The 12216-nt window shown below is 42.4% G+C and overlaps 1 protein-coding gene across 3 annotated transcripts in view; it reads left to right on the forward strand.

Annotated features, from left to right (window-relative positions):
• grin2ab (glutamate receptor, ionotropic, N-methyl D-aspartate 2A, b) overlaps positions 1-11986 on the forward strand; it is a 58099-nt gene extending 46113 nt beyond the window's left edge. For all 3 annotated transcript variants that reach the window (XM_081701688.1, XM_027015765.3, XM_027015766.3), the window contains 10 exons: positions 3434-3548; positions 4783-4985; positions 5292-5457; positions 5624-5777; positions 5914-6039; positions 6192-6421; positions 6672-6832; positions 7082-7269; positions 7508-7746; positions 7908-11986. In XM_081701688.1, the coding sequence (XP_081557814.1) occupies positions 3434-3548; positions 4783-4985; positions 5292-5457; positions 5624-5777; positions 5914-6039; positions 6192-6421; positions 6672-6832; positions 7082-7269; positions 7508-7746; positions 7908-9716 (3391 nt within the window). In that variant the 3' untranslated portion in view covers positions 9717-11986. The remainder of the gene's footprint in view (positions 1-3433; positions 3549-4782; positions 4986-5291; positions 5458-5623; positions 5778-5913; positions 6040-6191; positions 6422-6671; positions 6833-7081; positions 7270-7507; positions 7747-7907) is intronic.
• Positions 11987-12216: the final 230 nt, after the last annotated feature.

The raw sequence follows: 12216 nt of genomic DNA on the forward strand, positions 1-12216 counted from the left end.
GCCAATAATCTGGGTGGTTTTCCTCTTGTTTTTACTGGGAGCTTTCTGTATTGTGTTGCTACATATCACAAGAAGACATCTCAGCCATCTTGGGGTCATTCCAGGGAAGTACACTACTCAACACATACTGACATATCTCAGACACATCTAATAAAATTGTCTATCTTGAAAAATATTTTTCCAGGTGAGCCACTGTCTTTTGTGATCCACTCCTTTTACAAGCAAGGTTTGCACGTTAACGGTACAGTCGACAGCAGGGCTAGTATGAAATCAGCAAATGGGATCGTATAGCCAGACACAGTCGGAGTCGATAAACGGGAGAAATGGATTGGACAGCGGAGCAGGCCCTGCAGAAGGAGCGGCCTAGACATGGGCAATCAGTCGCCTGAAGACTGATATAACACGTGGAATCAATTATACTCATGCTTGGTTCATTTTGTATGACTTTCTTTGTTTATATGGCATACAAAATCTTTAACCATCCTCCCTAGACCTGAATATTCATGTGAGTCAGCCCTATTATGTAAACATTGTTTAGTCCTTGTTTTTATTATCAAACTCACAGTTGTGTCCACCACTTAAAACACTTAGATTCCTTTCCTTCCTTATGCATCCTTTAACCTAGATACTGATCTGAATTAGTCATACATACCAATGTTCAGCGTTATAATACTGTTCTGTAATAATACATTTTGTGATGATTTATGGCAAAAATATGCAAGTATTTGGTCAGACTCTTGTTTTGACCTCTATTTTAAATAAGCTTTTCTCATGTTTGCTTATAGAGTGAAGCACATACGCGCGCTCACACACACACACACACACACACACACACACACACACACACACACACACAGAATGACATGTTTATTTAAGAGAACACTCTGGCACAGCTGTGGGAAAAGTCAGTGCTCATTTTTCTGCAGTGGTGAACTCTGATATATACACTATGCCCATGCCTCCTCCTCACACACACAGACACAAACGTTCACGCAGACACACACACACACATGCACACACGCCCACACGGCTGTGTCTATGCAGCAGGTGTGGTTTTGATACAGTTCTCTCTCCAATTGTGCCTGAAGCTAAACCCCATTTTCAACTCATGTTTCTGTCTCTTAATTAAGTCTGTGTGTGTGTGTGTGTGTGTGTGTGTGTGTGTGTGTGTGTGTTTCTGTGCTTTTTGAATTGTACACAGCTGAGCTGTTCTGTTTCATATGGGGGAGGGTATTTATTATCTGGCATGTGTTTTTATGTGAATGGTATTATTATTTTTGTTGTGCATTTGTAGCATTTTCGTTCTTTTTAACCATTTTAGTATTTAGTATTTGGTTTTAAAATTTTGTACTTGCTTCTAAATGGGAAGCCATAATGGAAGGCATGATTATAACAGCAAGCCCTTAGTCCATATACTGCTCCTCACTGGTCTGAAAATGTGCAATGACATTGAAGCATTTGCACAACAAATTCCCAAAACACCACCAGGTGCGTCTGCTTGAGCTGACAACAGAAGTCACAATGGCAGCCAGACAACCTTTCATTGCTGAGTGACGCCTGCCTGGCTGAAACAGTCCTGCTTGCAAGAAAAACGAGAACTGGAGTTAAAGGGCATCTGCGGTACCAGGTCTCAAAAAGCGACATTTTACCTCCTATAGGCCATATTGCACAGGTCTGGCTTGGAATGGAAATGACCCTCTTGCCTGCCAAGGCTGGCCACACAGGACCTCTGTGCTCTCTGTGTGAACCAGGCCCACTCAGGCCATTGGGGAGGAATGGAGAGCAGACTTTCCTCTCTGACCTCTGAGAAGGGTGTGAAGGATGAGCATAATTACTCTAACTCATACAGGATTGCATCCAGACCCGAGATGGGGCATCCTTCCCCAGAGGCATGACTGGATCCAATGCATAGCACCTGGCCACAAGCATTTTCCTGGAAATTGATTTACTGAGGTGTCCCTGAATCAGGACCATAAAATAAGGACCTGGTTATGTTGTAGTGGGAAGTATGGTGTGGGGGCTACCTAGTAGCTGGAGCAAATCCTGAATAGGAACATGTTTCAGTAGAAGGTTTTTGGTTGATTTAGATGTGGTGGTTGTTTCCTCCTGTCTGCTCTATTAGAAGGAATGTGAGCCCTTGCTCCAGATATAGAGCATCTAAGATGCTCCAGGAATTGCCTTTATTGGAATATGACGCATTGCATAATGGGAGCTGTGATTCTAAAAATACAAGAAAACTTGTTTTCTGCCTTGGGTAAAGAGAACACTCGATCTCTGACTTGACGTGGGTTGGGAATGCGTTAGATCTGGCCCAGACCGTAGGTGGGGCTAAACTTAGATGCTGGGGGAAGGAGCCAGCTTATGGACGCATCTGTATGGTGATTCGGGCCACGGGGATAGGGGCTGCAATTCTTGACGCTACCGTCGATGCTCTGTCATCTAAAGGCGGCCTGGTCTTCGAGGATCTCTGCGAGGGAAACTGAGCCTGTGGTTAGTCTTCTAGCCTCTACCACTGAAACACACCCAAAGAGTTAGCTTTGTTACTTTACACAGCAGTGTTTGCATAAAAGTACAAATATAGATGCTTACACACTCACTGCTCAGACAAAAAAAAAAAAAAAAAAAAAGCCCAAATGGAAATATAGAAAGAGTAACTAACAAACAGTTATAGAAACTGAACAAATAACCTAACCTAATGACATAAAAATAGCTTAGGTAAGCAAAAGAGGTTAACAGGTGGCTACACAATCATGTCAATATATCTGTGTTCTTGAGTCCTGGAGGCTTAAATATGCATTAGCTGGACACTCCACAGCCAGCCAGAAGCTAATGTCTTCAGGTATCACTGAAAAGCTCTGCTTAATTAAAAATAAATCTAATGTTTTTCTTGGTGATTGAATCTGTTTCTAGGTGTGTGTGTGGGTGTGTGTGTGTGTGTGTGTATGTATGTGTGTGTGTGTGTGTATGTGTGTGTGTGCGCGCGCGTGTGTACGTGAGTAATGTGTAAGTGTGTGGGTGTTTTGATCTAAATACAGAATTTTAATTTTAAAGTAGTATATAATGGCAACTATGTTTACATTTACAGCATTTGGCAGACATTCTTATTCAGAGCAACTTATAGAAGTGCTTTATTGTCTACTCAGAATCATTTATGCTAAAAGAAGGTAAAGACTACATCAATGAAACGGCTATAAAAAGACACATAGCTGAACATCTACACACATTATGATAGCTAAACCATATACAGTTTACTTACCTTGTCAAGTTCAGATTTGTCATTACCAGTCACGTGAATGGTGGCCTTTTAACAAATAACTTTTTGTGCCGGTTTCAAAACACCAGAGCCGTCGTATGCTAGTTTTACACCTCTTCTGTTATGTGAGGTAATTAAGTCGCATATTGTGTCTATGTGTTTATTTATTTGCGTTTCCAGGTATATGATGGGTGTTGATCTGGACGGCAGGGATCTGTCTTTCATGGACGATGGTTACCAGGTAAACCCTAAACTGGTGGTCATCGTGCTCAACACAGAGAAGGAATGGGAGAAGGTGAGGTCAGATGTTTGTTCTCGAATGCAGCTGCTACAATACTGACTGTAGAATAGTATTCCACGATGTATAAAAAAGAGGTCGTTTGGTAAATAAAGAAGCAAACTGAGGGTAATATTCCGTTGTGCGAGGAATGCTTCAATATTAGAAATACATTTGACAAAATCTTTAGCTTGTGATTTGCTTAAATGTCCACTGAACCATTTATCTTTATTCTTCAAGCCAAACAGCTGTCTGAAACATTGTATAGAGCTCAGCTCCGGCGTTCCCTCTTCAGCCTCCAATCATGGCGCATGCCGTATCGACTCATTAGACTGTGAGGGCGATTTGTGTCTTTAGTGGATTTTTGGAGCACTGTAGTGCTCTCAGTTTGCTCTTTCTCTGCTTTTTCAATTTTGTTAATTGACTAAATAATGTGTTCATTTTCTTTATAATAATTGAAGAGTCTCACCCTCCTGTTCTCTATTCCCGTTGGTTTTAGATACTCTCTCTCTCTCTCTCTCTCTCTCTCTCTCTCTCTCTCTCTCTCTCTCTCTCTCTCTCTCTCTCTCTCTCTCTATTTCTCTGTGTGTGTCTCCCTGCTTCTTAATCACTTGCTCACTCACATGTTCTTTTAATGAGTTGTTGTTTTTCTGAGGTGCATTGGATGCTGTGTGTTTTGACAGCACCCTGTAGTGTGTGAAGTCTCTTTCTTTCATTGTCTCTCTCTGTCTCTGTCTCTCTCTCACTCTTTCTGTCACCCACTCCCTCTCTCTCTGTCTCTCTTCCTCCCTCCTTCTCCTGATCTCTCTCTCTCTCTCACACACACACACACACACACACACACACACACACACACACACACACACACAAACAATCAACACAGACACATTAAAACCCTGCAGTGAGTGTGTGAAGAGTGTGGCACTAATCATTTCTCACTGCATTGGGCTGGAACAGGGGTGTGAGTAGATGGTGCTAACAGAGCTTACACACTCTCACACACATACAAACACACACACAAACAGGCACATACACACACAGACATACATAATAACACAAACATTCATTGGACAATTACAACACATCAGTGTTAAACATACTCCCATTAGACTGTCCACACACAATCACACAGTAACGCAGAGGCCATTAAGACAAAGAAGGAGGAGGTGAATGTAAGAACAGTGTGTGTTTGTATACATCTGTTTCAAAGAGCCACTATTGAATTTGTGTGTGTGTGTGTGTGTTGCTGTAGATGGGGCGTTGGGAGAATCACTCACTGATTCTGAGGTTCCCTGTGTGGCCTCGCTACAACTCATTTGGAGACACAGATGCAGACGAGAACCATCTAAGCATTGTGACTTTGGAGGAGAAACCATTCGTTATTGTAGACGACGTGGACATTCTGACAGGAACCTGCATGCGTAACTCAGTGCCCTGCAGGAAACACCTCAAAGAGTGAGTCTCAGCTCAGCCACAGCAGAAAAGGATATGTGCAAACTGTTAACGAAATGCACCTGCAATCCAAAGGGTGGTATATTTTTCATCACTCAAACTTCAAATATTGTTTGTCTTAGTAAATAAAGAGTATATTTTGGTTTAGTATCAAATATTTGACGTGTGTAATAATGGTGTGTTGAAAATAACAATTTCCAATCCAGGGTTTGTTTTTTATTGTAGATCATCATAATAAAACAGGAGGTCCATTCTGTTAAAAATGTTGCCACTGTATATATTGTGCATGTCTGTGTGTCTGTATTACAGTAACAGTACTGGGGGCACCTATATCAAGCAGTGTTGTAAGGGCTTCTGTATAGATATCCTGAAGAAGATAGCCAGGAATGTAAAGTTTACTTATGACCTTTATTTGGTCACCAATGGCAAACATGGGAAGAAGATCAATAACGTGTGGAACGGCATGGTGGGAGAGGTCAGTCTATAATAAATGAATAATTATTATTTTCTTGAATTCATTATTCATTATTATGAATTATTAATTCATGAATTCATTATTTCATAATTCTGTCTATTTTCTTGTCATTCCCTTCACCCATTCATATGACGCATCTGTTGTTTTTTGCTCTCTCCTCCTGTAGGTTGTATACAAGAAGGCTGTTATGGCTGTCGGTTCGTTGACCATAAATGAAGAGAGGTCAGAGGTCATTGACTTCTCTGTCCCATTTGTCGAGACAGGCATTAGTGTGATGGTCTCCCGCAGCAACGGAACAGTCTCCCCCTCTGCATTTTTGGGTAATCGAGCACTTGGAAAACATCTCAACCTCCAGCAACATTTCCCTCTGAGATCTCCTTTTTTTTTCGCCGTTTTTTCTTGGTTTGGTGCTCTCTAAGATTCACAACCGTCTCACTCCTCTTATTCTGCCCTCAGAACCTTTCAGTGCTTCGGTGTGGGTAATGATGTTTGTGATGTTGCTCATCGTCACGGCGATTGCTGTCTTCCTGTTTGAGTTCATCAGTCCACTGGGCTTCAACAGAAATCTAGCCCAGGGCAAAGGTATGAAAACTAGGATGAAACTTGCATTTGTGGTGTACAAACTGCTAGATACACATCATATTAAATGGCACCTGAACAACAATAAACATCAGATCGTTAATGTAAGATGCCCGATCTTCTCACTCAAAGGTCCTCTCTCTCCCTCTCACTAGACCCTCATGGTCCATCCTTTACAATTGGCAAGGCCATATGGCTATTGTGGGGTCTGGTCTTCAATAACTCTGTGCCAGTGCAGAACCCTAAAGGGACCACCAGTAAGTTCATAGTGTCTGTGTGGGCTTTCTTCGCTGTGATCTTCTTGGCCAGTTACACTGCAAACCTGGCTGCCTTCATGATCCAGGAAGAGTTTGTGGACCAGGTCACTGGCCTCAGTGACAGAAAAGTAAATATATTTTTTATGTTCTTGCCATTTTATTGCCATTTCTTCTCAATACATAAAGCCAAACACTGTTTATTTAGGCACTTAAACAATTTCACTCATCCATAACTTGTATCTTACTGTTTACTGTAAAGATTTATGTTCAAAATATTGCTTTACAATAAAACCTAATCCTGTATTTAGGTTTTTGTGCTGCTAGTACTGCTTAGTGACCCTTTAAATAGTCCTAATAAATTTTGCTTGTTCCTTACAGTTCCAGAGTCCATATTCCTTCTCACCACCATTTCGGTTTGGCACAGTCCCAAATGGTAGCACGGAGAGGAACATCAGGAAGAACTACCCAGACATGCACCAATACATGGTCAGATACCACCAGACTGGAGTCCAGGACGCACTCATTAGCCTTAAGACTGGGTATGGTCACATTAGGCTAATTTACTGGATGTGAACCCTTGAAGCAACACTTTAGTGAGATAAAATATTTATAGCAGCATACTTGAATTCCTATCTGAGCCATGCGATAGTATGTTTTGGCTGACTGATATTAAGTGTGAATTCTCTAATTTCATTCAGTTCCTCAGTTGTAACCTGTCACATCCTCCAGCTATTGCAGTGGTACTTCCCTCATGGGGCAAGTGAATTATTCATTATTGGTTTGTACAGCAAACTGGATGCATTCATATACGATGCAGCCGTGTTGAACTACATGGCAGGGCGAGATGATGGCTGTAAGCTGGTGACCATCGGCAGTGGCTACATTTTTGCCACCACTGGTTATGGCATTGCCCTTCAGAAAGGATCCTACTGGAAGCGTCTGGTGGACCTTGCCATCCTTGGGATCATCGGAGATGGTAAGACTATGCATTTATGTTTTTATGTTTCTTTATCTACCTTTCATTCCAAACATCAAATATACTGGTGGCTACATGTCAGAATGTCAAAAAAAAACAAAACAAAAAAAAACGGTGTCCATTCTTTTCAACATTTATCACCTTTGTAGGGATTTCAGTGTATGAGAATGTGATAGTCATTGTCTTTCTGTAATGTGCGATTCAGGGTTGAAGGTTTATACGTTTACTTTTTCACTAGGAGAGATGGAGGAGCTCGAGGCCCAGTGGCTGACGGGTATCTGCCATAATGAGAAAAACGAAGTGATGAGCAGTCAGCTGGATGTGGACAACATGGCTGGTGTGTTCTACATGCTGGCAGCTGCCATGGCCCTCTCCCTAATCACCTTCGTCTGGGAGCACCTTTTCTACTGGCGACTCCGTTACTGTTTCACTGGCCTGTGCTCTGGACGACCTGGACTCCTCTTTACCATAAGCAGGGTAAGGAATACAATGGAACTCAAGCTGTGACAGAAACAAACCCAGTATAACTTAGCTGATGACAGTTTAAATCTTGTTACATAAAATCAGGTTACATAAAATCATTGTTCCTTTGCCTGTCTGTTTCTGCCTTTGCAATGTTGGTCTATACTTCTCCTTAGGGTATCTGGAGCTGTATTCATGGTGTTCACATTGAGATGAAGAAGCCTCCTGAGTTGGATTTCAGTCCTCAGGCCAACATGTTGCACCTACTGAAATCCGCCAAAGAGATTACCACCCTGGGGGTAACATCACCTAAAAGGCCAGTCTCTAGCCTCCTCCCTCATAACTCAGGATTGCTGGAACTTATGACTGGGAACAAAGGCAACAGCCTCGCACCAAAAGACATTGGCTACAGCAACTCCAACACCATACTTGCCAATCGCCACAAAGAGACTCTCAACAATGCCCTTTTACCTGGCCAGCGTGCTTTTAGTCTTGCAGATGCCCAGCCTGGGCCTGGCATGCCGGGTGACAACAGCACAGGAGGCAGTGACACATCACGCGCTCCAGCCTCTAAGTCTCGTGCACTCTGGAAGAAGTCAGTGGAGACACTGCGGCAGAACCAAGGACCTAGCGACGATTCCCCGCCTTCCGTAGCCCCGCCGATGGAGCCTCGTGCCGCTATGAAGAGCCAGCGGTACTTGCCTGAAGATGCGCCTGCGCGCTCGGACATGTCGGACTGCTCTGGGCGTGTGGACCTGCAGAAACAGCACAAGGTCAAAGAGACATTGCGAAAGCGCAACCGTCTGCCGCGGGACCTAAGCGACGTGGAGCTGTCAACGCTGCGCAGCCAAGCCAGCCAACAGAGCAACCACAGTGGCCAGATCTACTCTCAAAGCAGTCAGGGGAGCCAGATCTACACCATCGACTCTGTTGACCAGGAGCATGGAATGCACTACCCAGACATATTCAGCGAGCACAGGGACAACAAACATCGTCCTCCCTCTTCCTCTGAGCAACAGCCAATTCTGCAGCTGAACAGCAGTCTGCTCACTCAGGCTCATGAGCCAGACGTCATGCAGACCACCACTGCAGCAAAGGAGAAGAAATACAACACGTTAAGCAAGCCCGGCGGCGGATCTGGACTCAGTCCTGGCGGGACTGGTTCTGCCCAGGACCACCGACAAACACACTGCCGTAGCTGCCTGTCAAAGGTGTCCAGCTACTCTGGGCTTTACACGGTACGGTCTCCTCAGTACCGCTGTGATGCCTGTCTACACTCTGGCCATCTGTATGACATCAGTGAGGATCAGTTTCTGCACCCTAATGCAGGTGTCTGTGGCATACGGGTTGGGAGTGTGGACAGGAATTTCCCTGCCTTTCTGGCACAGCCTGATGCTTCCTTTACAGCTTATCTTCCCCAGAGTGACCAAGAGGGCGAAGGGCTTATCAGTCACTATCAGAACGAGGGTGTCATCATCCATCGTCAGCACTCTTATGAGAACCTGCCCCAAAGGAATTCCTCACGTCGTGTCAGCCTGCAGGACAACGCCCCTTATGCCAACCTGCCTGCTTCCACCTTGATACTGGACAAGCCCCCAAAGAGCCAGCAGACCACGCACCTTAACCACACGCTTGCTGGAGTGGGCGTCAGTGGGCTCGGCATCGGCCAGCGCAGCAAATCGATGTATCCGGGCCGTCCGACGGAGAACCCTTTCTTGCAGACGCTCCGTGACGACCAGCGCCTGGCTCATGGCCGCAGCTCCACAGACATTTATAAACAGCTGGTGCCGCTCACATTAGGTCAGGTTGCTGATGGCAAGGGGCTCAGCATAGGGGTAGCGACCCCCGACGTCTTCTACCCTGAGCATATCATGCCTTATGTAGCCCCTCCCATAATCGGCACATACCCAACCCCTAGGGCAATGAGTGCTGGTGGTGCCCGACGTGTCTACAAGAGGATGCCTAGTATCGAGTCCGATGTCTGAAAGAAAGAGAAAAAGAGGCAGAGAGACAGAGAGACCAAGACAGAAAGAGGCACAAAAGCACCAGTGTTTCCACATGGATATGAATTAACATTAAGACAGCTTTTTGGACTGTGAAGCTTTACAACCAGGAGGGAAAAAAAACACATACATTTGGAATATATTTTGTTTTATCACTCTTGGGCGAATCTGTCAAAGTTCAACATTGAATCAGGTCCTCCCCTCTGGTTGAGCTGCAGCTCTGTCTTCCACATGAACATGCAGACAGGACGCGCAACAAAAGCTGCTGGACACTGTGGGGCAGCTCCAAAGAGTTCCCTCTCCCCAATGACAAATGAGTAACCGTGAGCAACATACGTACCATCTTGCACAAATGAACAAGTGTGCACTATGAATGAAGTAATGCATTTGTGCACATAATAGATGAAGACAAGCAACAGAACAGAACAACAGAAGTCCTTATTACAATGCAGGTCTATTTACACACATATACAAACACACAAAAACTCAATACAAAGTTATAATATGCACAAAAAACCTTTGCTTGGTTCAAAGCCTAAGAGCCCTCAAGCTAAAAAGGTAATGATTAAAAATTAAATACATATATAAAAAAATTAAATACATAAATAAAAATGTAATATAACAGATAAACAGAGGGTGGAACCGCACCCAGTCTACAGTGAAAAGAATTGGTTGAAAATAATTTCTTTCATGCAAAGCAAACTACCTAACTGAGACACTTTTAAATTACTCCATATATTTTGGATACAATAATATGAAAAACACCTGGTCATCATTGGCCTTAGACCATATTAGTTTAGAATGATATGTTTCTGGAAATGCCCCTAATGGTCAAAGACCCAATTGTCCTCCCCACTTATCTTACCCTGCCTGTATGCCAAACACATGAGCTGGAAGACACTGATCTTCTATTGGCCACCAGTGTTTGGCACCTAACGCACACTACTAAATTTTATTACATTGAGGTTATTTCTATAGTTATCTAGAAAATAAGGAGACAGTCATTTTTACACAGGTTTATGCACTGCCAAGTATTTGACTAAGTGGTGTGCAAAGCATATGATTGTTATAGTGTAATATATAAATAAGAAGTTAGAAATATTTCTCTCAAATCGACCTCTTGTTCCATATGTGAAAAACTGTGAATTCAGCCATCTTCTAGGGTGTTTCATTGTGAAAATTATGCTAGGGCACCGGAACATTTGTCCACTAATGAGAACTCATACGGCTACTCAAAATATAGGGAGTGAATATATCTAGATTCAAGTTTGTGACTCCTCTAACATAAATTCTACATGTTAATCTTTGAAATACTGAAATGTACAATATTCTTTGTAGGCAGCCAGACACTTAGCAGATGGTCTGTTATAGCACTGAAGGTAAGCGTGTAGTGTGTTTATTTGTGACATCACAAAAAGCTTACATTTTCTGTGTCCAAGTAAATCTGCTCCACTTTATGACTAAATCAGGCCACTGAGTCATATGTTAAGTATAGAACTAGGGGTCGATTTGAGACACACCCTTAGAAGTGGAAACCCAGGGATCTATGTTTTATGGTTTCCGAAAAGACTTCGGAACGATATTGTACTGTGAGGGCCCACGCCAACAAATGATGTCACGTATTGCACTGCAGGACCACGGAACTACAAAGAACTTCCTGATTGCCTCCAATGCACAAAACACATCAATTCCTGCAGAATTAAACCACATGCCCATACTTCACTAAAATTTTTGGTTGTTTCTAAATATAACGGTTGTTCCAACAATATGCACATTATCAGGTTGCAATATAATATTTATGTATGAAATTTCCTAGTTTTAATATGTTTTATTATTAGTTCACTTAATTTATGAATTGTAATACATGTGGAATTAATTTATTATGTGATTTAATTGCGTATGTATAAAAAGATATCAGCATGTTAATCTTCTCTATGGTCAGACTTTCAGAATTGTTCTTTTTAATTTTTGATGTGAATGGGAGTAAATGTTTACAGTGAATATGGAAATATGGATTCATCTCAAATGTGATTTTGATTCTCATTTGAATACAAGCATAAAAGTATTGTATGGAAAAAAATGTCAAATTGGACCACATGTTTCTGTTTTCAGTTAATTGTATCTGAAATCAAACGATAATAGCATTTCAGGGTGTATACTGGTTGAGAAGCTCAATAATAATTATGATATTACAAAAACTATACAGAATTAGAAGTACCACTGCAATTTGTTTTTCTTAAATCATGTTTAAGTTCTTATTATGTCAGTTTGCCTCTCTAAAAACCTGATTGCAGTCCTAATTTTGGTTTCTTGCAAATGGGTAAAATTGTGTGACAATTAAAGCCTCAGTCAATAACTGATGAAGTGGTATCATGGCAACCCCAATATTAGATTTTTACTACTGCTGAGCTTACTAACAAAAGCACTTCTATTGTATTTTAATGTTTAATGTTTGAAAAAAAATGTCTTTTTGTTCAAAACT

The sequence above is a fragment of the Electrophorus electricus genome, chromosome 18 (genome assembly GCF_041902795.1).
Source record: "Electrophorus electricus isolate QZ-2024a chromosome 18, ASM4190279v1, whole genome shotgun sequence".
NCBI lineage: Eukaryota > Metazoa > Chordata > Actinopteri > Gymnotiformes > Gymnotidae > Electrophorus > Electrophorus electricus.